We start from the raw sequence: 7,480 nt of genomic DNA, 5'->3' as shown, positions 1-7,480 counted from the left end.
TCTAGGATAGCTGTCACCTCGCCTCTTCTTTGACTCAGTTTAACTTCAACAAAGAACTTAATGAATTAACAGAATAGTTAATAGTTGTTCCTGAGAGATGCAAGCTAGAGTATATTGCACTTCCAAGCACCTATTAATGTAACATGGACAACAGATATGACAAAAACAATTTGTGAATGACTGCTTCATTCTTTTAGCAAAGACAGTCTCTTGGTATATATAGCACATGTATATATGCCATACACACACGCGCATGCACGTGTGTGTGTGTGTGTGTATAGAAAGATGACAAACAGTTCTACACTATTAACTTTTTAAAGTTAGGGTATCAGTGTAGGAAACAAAACACTCCATTATGTCTGTCCATGAATAGTACATTTTAGGTTACTGAGCTCTCAGAGAGACCTTCATGTCACTATTTTCAGTACTACTTCTTCCCTGTACTACCCTGGGGTTACTACTGCTAATGCATTAGCAAGCTTCAGGACATTAGTAATCCATACCATAGATTTTCCAGTAGCTGGAAGTTTAAAGCGTTATAGTTTGGTAACTTGAATCCATGTACCACTTCAGAAGTGTTTCATTTCATAATACATCTTTTTTTTTGGGGGGGTTGGAGTCTCACTCCGTTGCCCAGGCTGGAGTGCAGTGGCATACTCATGGCCACCGCAACCTCGACCTGCTGGGCTCCAGCGATCCTTCCGCCTCAGCCTTCCAAGTAGCCAGAACTATAGGCACGCGCTACCATGCCCCGCTAATTTTTGATTTATTGTAGAGACGATGTCTTCCCAAGTTGCCCGGGCTGGTCTTGAACCCGCAGGCTTAGGCAATCCTATTGCCTCGGTCTCCCAAAGTGCTGGGATTACAGGCTGAGCCACCGAGTCCAACCTCATAATATATCTTAAAGTGTTTGCTATGATCTTGATCCTTAGGTTGAAGGGCAACAGTCTACAGAAGAAACAGTAACGACAACCACAACCTCAAAATAACTTCTAGAACTTCAACATCGTAGATAAAAATCAGCAAGACGTTGTTACCACTGCCTGCGACTCAATCCTTTTCGACACGCGTACAGGCAATACCCTTTCCTGCTGGTAGGGCCTACACTACTAGTCGTTAGTGCAGCCCCCTGCCAAGCTCTCTCCAGTGCTCTAGGCTTTTGGTGTACTCAGAGAGAGCAAAGTTAAAAAAACAAAAAGAAATGTCTAAATTTATCAAAATGACAATGATACTCTGCATTCAATTAAAATTAATAAAAATATTTTATTGAATTTCAGGAACTTGGTACTTTTTAAAATTTAAAATCTTTGCACACAAATTACCACTATACTTTCTAGAATAGTGGAAGTTAGGACTTCAAGATTGTCACTTATCTCCTTATGTCACATAGCACAGAAATCCCAAGTCCTGACACTGCCCCCCACCCCCCCTTCTGGCCATGACTACCAACTACTCTGTTATTCTAGCAGAGGACAATGACGGAAGTGGGTAGAATACTGAAGGAGATCAACTGTCCACGAGCATACTATACTGAAGTGAGAGGAAGAGCAATCCAAAAATCATGCCACATACACTTTGGAATGCACTACATAATTTGGATCATATGTGAGTTTCCCTTTTGTATTCTTGTTTGGTTCAGGGCAAAGTTACTGAAATTAAGTTTCTAGTCCCTGAGGAGCTCAGAAGTTTGGCAAAGGTCAAGATTTCTTGAAAATAAGACACCAAGGAACCACAGTGGAGAGCTGGGAGTTCACTGCAACGTATTTATGAATGAGAGAGACATGTCCTGATGGCCTGGTGAGCCCCAGGAGCCATGGTAACAGCAGCTCAGTGACCCCTGGTATGTCGAGGGCTAAATTCAAATTTTAAGAACAGTGCGTTAAAGACTGGTTAAAAAAAAAACAACTGGTTTATGGTAGTTTGCTAATCCATGGTTTTGTTTCTGTCTTCTCCTTGATGTTCTAAATTCCTATGTACCAATGAAGAAGCAAAGTGAATAAGATAACGAGGGGAGAAAGGAGCGCACATGCCTCACCTCTGGGAAAGGCACACTTTAGTCTGGGCTCAAGATGGAGAATGCTGCTTTTCAGCAGCAGGAAAAACAAAAAAACAAAAACACATCTCCCTTCTTTCACACTGGAGATTTGGGCATTTCTATTTCCCATGATCCCAACAGGAAAATCCCTCTAGACTCTATAAAGTCTGTGTTTTAGGATCACAAGTAACCAGTTCACGGACTGAGCTTATATGTAGGGAAAATCTATTACAGCGTTTTTCTGGATGGTGATGTACACAGCTGCATAAGAACGTTTCCAGAAGGACGTACAGTTCATTTGCAATCTCCTCACCTGGATGGACCTGCCTGTTTCATCAACTAAGGCCTGGTCTCTGGTCAGGACTGTGTTAGCTGTGACCTACAGATCTGGACCCACTTCTGTGAAGTGACCTGACCCCACACACAGGACACAGTACGATCCCAATCACTCTGCAATTGCAAACCTTCTGAATAAGAAGACAAAAATATACATTCCAAGGATTTGTAAAGTGCTTGGAAGATGCAGATTGCTGCACTGAGGTGCTTTGATCCATTCAGTATGCTTTAGTTTGCTGTCACACACATGGTCTCATTCACATGATGGTTTCCTTTTTATTTTTTAAATGGCTGAGTTATAATCCAGCTAGTGTGCAGTGATTTCATATTTTTTTGTATGCATTATCTGCAATGACACTGTGACAGTGCCAAACTGTAGACTGCCACACAATACTTAGAACAGATTTATATTTGGTCTTTATGTAAATAAATGTCTTAAAATTGCCTAAATATACCATTCTGAGCCATTTCATTCCACCAGGAAAATAGTTTTCCTCTCTTAAAAAAAAAATTAAATACCAAAATAACTACATTTAAATAAATAATGTTATGATGATATTAAAAAATTCACAATAAGGCTAAAGCCCTATTTCTATGTGCACTGCTGCTCGGCCCTAACCCCAGAACATTCAGCGAGTGGTTTGCTTCCTGAGTCTGGGCTGAGGCTGAGGGGCCTCCCGCATCATTCTCTCACCTTTCCTCTCACTTTCATGTTTTACAGGAGAGAAGTCAGGCTTAGGACTGTATTCAGTTCTGAAAGGTCAGGGACGTGTCCTACTGCAAATCAGAAATGACCTAGATTATTCCAGCGTTTCACCACAGGATGCTGGCTCAGACCCTCGTGTGACAGGCAGTGCCTGCTCTGCCACGGCACAGCTGCTCTCACCATGAGTGGGAACATGGCAACGTAACTGAGGAGACAGCTGGTTTGATGATGCCTAGGGCCAGGGACGACACCTAAAACAGTGAACACACCACGGAGAGATCTGCACTTTGTTTGAAAAGGGCATGTGATAAAAGATTAAATCTTTTTTTCCAAATGAAGTAGTAATGGTTCTGTCATTTTAAACATACACAATACTTAGGAGACTTGTTTTACTTAGAGTGGAAAATTTTGCCAGGGACAAAATCAACACAAAGAAACAAACAACGAAAAATAGCAAGAAAGAAAACAGTTAAGTGCAGCTCGGATTGAGTCCCGGCAGTTCCCGACATGGGCTCGTCCCTGGGTTCTCATGGTTACACGTGCCGCAGTGTCCATCCATCCGTCCCACGCACTGAAATGGAGGTGGATTAAATTCATCAGGCAACTGCTCTAACATGGAAAATTTGCAGATGTCATAAAGTAGCTCCATCTGAACTTTAACAAGACAGACAAAAGTAAATCATTCCATAGGCCGAAAACAAACAACAAAACAAACAAAACTACGCTGTTTCTCTTCCCCAAATGAAATCCACATGAAAGGTCCTGTGTGATTCCAAAATTTCCAGAGTAGAAATGGAGTGATGTGAAATGTCAAAGACCCCATTATTTTGTAGAGAAAGTACACCTCGAAATATTCTAATTCCACATGTGAACAACAAAACACTGTCCTGCCTCCCAGCGCCAGCTGGTGGGTCCTGCGAGAGCGGGGTGGCCCCTGCCGCATCCTCTTGAGGAGGGCCCAGTCCTGGGAGATGCGCTTGCTTGCACCAGGCGCTGATCGCACCCTTCTCACATGAGGTGCTCAGTCCTTGCAGAAGGACTGTGAGTTTTACTCGTAGTTAAAAGCTGAGCCCAAAGGCAGCCCGGCGAGTTCTCGGCGGGGAGACATGGTCTACGGAATCAGGTTTTGTTGTGTGTGGTTTTGTTCAAGTGTGACTTGTGTCTTTAAGGAAGTAAGGAGTTTTAAGGCCACCTGGGTTTTGTGTTTTCAGTGCTGAGAGGTGAAGTCCAACCGCAGGGCCCTGCACCCACCAAGCATCGGTGGGAGGCGATGTCTCCTTTTGGCACCACAAAGTTGATATTTTTAAAGTAAGAAAACTCTCCCAGTCGCTAGTTTTGGACACCCTTTTCTCTCACAGCTGCCGGTGGCGTGTCTACACTCAGGGCAATGACGATGCTCTCGCCGTCTTCCGTCTTGATCCGCTTCAGCTCTGGCTGCTCCGGCTGGTCACCATTCTGGCGCTTTGTGGGCAGGGAGGCCGATGCGGACGCGTGGGTTGCCAACATGTGTAAAGGACTCGCCGCTGCTAGAAAGAGATGAGTGAGTCAGAACCCCATGCTCTTGGACAAACCCTCAACCCGCTAAGGCCCACCCCAGAACGCCCAGGCCCGCTGAGCCTCTCACAAGACTAGAGACTGGTCCGCAACAGCCAAGAGCACAAAAGCCTGGGCAGCAAGTTAACTGCCTGATTAGTGGATATTTTCATTAACAACTGGTATCTTGTTAAATCAAACTGCATGCTATGATGATGTCACTGCTGAAGGAGACAGTTCAGAGTCCAGTAGTGACTGGGACAGATGAGCGACAGTTCTGCTGTTGCAGTAAGGGGACCGCAGCTGCTGTTCTCCCCTATGAGGCCCCTTGTCACCCACCCACATTAGCTGCTCCCAGATTATTTCCACACAGGAGGAGGGGGTACGGTGTGATCTGCGTCACAGGAGAGAAACATCATGATTTCTCACAGGCTTTGCTCACCCATGTCTTCCAGGGTCAGTCCACAGCTGATTGGGTTTAATAATTTTAACGCTTTGCACTCGAATGTCCCCTCTGAGGGGACATTGTAAATCTAGTAAACCACTCAGGGAACATAAAGAGATTGCTGGTGATTATACAGAATAAACATACAAGCACAAATTTTTCAAGAATGTATGTTTCCTTGAAGCTTTCCATTCAACTTGCATGAAAAAGCAAATAAAGAGATGAAATATATATTGAGATATGACTGATCACTTGAGAAGTGCTTTTTAGGAATCATGAGTATGTCCTTCCACATCTTCAAACAACAGACTGGACAATAAATTACATATTATTAATGTGGGAGGAAGAAAACGAGACTGCACTGTTTGCTCGACTAGAAAACCACCAGGTGAAAGACGTCAAACAAATTACTATTGCACAACATGTATCAATGAACCTGCAATGCATGTCAGTAACTGTTTCATACATTACCACACATTAGAAAAATATAAGATAAAAAATTTTGGTTTTTGTCATAACTAAGTTCCTCAATGTCCAAAATTCCATTATAAGCCAAATATCATTACAATAAAATAACTGGTTTCAATGCTATACTGTTTAATATGATGTGTCTAGTTTTTCACTATTTCGTTAAAAAGTGCGGTCGAGTTGCTCTGATCTGTGAGAGGTCTCTGAGTGCAAAGGGTTAAACAGCCCAAATTTCCAGTCAAGACGTACAGGTAACAGGTACTATTATGTGTCAACTTGGCTGGGCCACAGTGCCCAGATAACTGGTGAAACATTACTCTGGATGCTGAGGCTTTCACAGATTTGAGCTGTAACAGTGACCCTTCCCTAGGGCCCCTGACCTGCCCTACAGATGTTGAACTTGGCAGGCTCCACAATCCATGAGCAGACTCCGTAAAATCTCTCCCTCCACACAAGCCTACCAGTTAGTTCTGCTTCTCTGGAGGACCCTCACATACACTGCCAACAAGATACTGCTATCTCAGCTCCCAGCAAAGGCTGGTCTTCTTCACGGGTGGCAACATATCCAGAACACACCAGAGGGCATTTCTCAGTGGGTAATGTCTGAGAAGTAAGCTGCACATCCCCAAACTATACACACCACTCAACCCACCCTTCTCCAACCTCAGATCCTCAAGAAACACTGTTTTAGGTGAACCAACTCAATATCATTAGAGGGAATGTACCTCCCGGGGGTATCCTCAAGCCCAGCTGTGAAATGAAACCCCTTCAAGCTGTACCGGGCACTTCAGAGCAGACCCCTACAGAGCAGCACCCAATTAATATCTATGGCCCTGAACACAACCACAAATGCAGCAACATCCAATGCCCATGCAGCACGCTTACTTAGTTCTAGTGCCCCATGGAGACATGAGAGCGAACTGCCATCCTGCTGGTCCCAGTTCCATCTTCTCAGGCTGCAAATACCAGGTGGCGACACCCACCTCTGAACTGGAGTCCCCTCTGGCAGTTCTGCCCGGTCAAGGCCCCACCCTCCGCTCCCAGCTCTTTCCCACCAGGTGGACACCGTACACAGCGAGCTGCTGGGTCAGCTCTAGGAATGTGCAGAGCTGTCATCCACATTGGGCTCCAGGGAGACTCAAGCAGCAAACAGAAACCAGCTGCATCTGGGTTCAAGGTGTGTGGCCCTGGAGGCCCCGAGGTCTCAGCTGTGGGAGCCCTCTCAATGCCAACAGGTGTTTCTTTCTGGCTTTGGAGAGAGCTTCTATTATGAATGACTCCAAACCCCAACCAGCATGTGCATAGAAGGAGCTGACTTCCCTGAAAACGCTAAGCCTGTCGTCACAGCTTGAGATGTATGACTTTATAGAGGGTCCTTTCTCCCCAGTCCTGAGCAACAGGAACAGCAGAAGAGATGAATCTGCATATAAGCAGGTGAACAAGAAAAGGTCACTTTGCATGAAGAGTGCAGACTCCTGTAAGCAGAAAACTGGTCTAGAGCCCAATGCAAGGGGAGCCCAGGCTCCAAGCCTGGGGGAGGCACAAGACCCTGCTGAGACCACCCATGTGACCTAGAGGAGGTGCCCTGGTCCCAGCATCCTGTCAGGGAGATCTCTTCATTCTGAGGGAGGTTTCCAGGTGCCTGGTGGCAGGGCCTTACCCACAGAGAAAGGTGCACATGCCCAGATGCACGTGCACAGCAAATGTCTGAGGAGCACTAATACCAAGAAAGAGACAAGGTTACTTACCATAGTTAAAAGTTTGTCCCTTCAAAACTCATGTTGAAATTTGACTGCCACTGTAGCAGTATTAAGAGATGGAGCCTTAGCCGGGCTCGGTGGCTCAGCCTGTAATCCCGCGCCTTTGGGAAGCTGAGGTGAGTGGATTGCCTGAGCCCGTGGGTTCGAGACCCGCCTGGGCAGCAAGACCTCATCTCTACAATAAATCAAAAAATCAG

General features: G+C 45.2%; 1 protein-coding gene across 2 annotated transcripts in view; it reads right to left on the bottom strand.

The window, feature by feature from the left end:
- Positions 1-1,243: 1,243 nt before the first annotated feature.
- The window catches only part of FOXK2 (forkhead box K2), an 87,172-nt gene continuing 80,935 nt past the window's right edge, over positions 1,244-7,480 (bottom strand). Inside the window, exon 9 of one of the 2 annotated variants that reach the window (XM_008052121.2) lies at positions 1,244-4,603. In XM_008052121.2, the coding sequence (XP_008050312.1) occupies positions 4,407-4,603 (197 nt within the window). In that variant the 3' untranslated portion in view covers positions 1,244-4,406. The remainder of the gene's footprint in view (positions 4,604-7,480) is intronic. The other variant, XM_021709579.1, reaches the window with a different exon arrangement.

Source organism: Carlito syrichta, unplaced genomic scaffold (assembly GCF_000164805.1).
Source record: "Carlito syrichta isolate Samal-C Ts95f unplaced genomic scaffold, Tarsius_syrichta-2.0.1 Scaffold257243, whole genome shotgun sequence".
NCBI classification, from domain to species: Eukaryota; Metazoa; Chordata; class Mammalia; order Primates; family Tarsiidae; genus Carlito; species Carlito syrichta.
The sequence above is the reverse complement of the archived record's forward strand: the minus strand, read 5'-3'. Positions and strand labels throughout refer to the sequence as shown.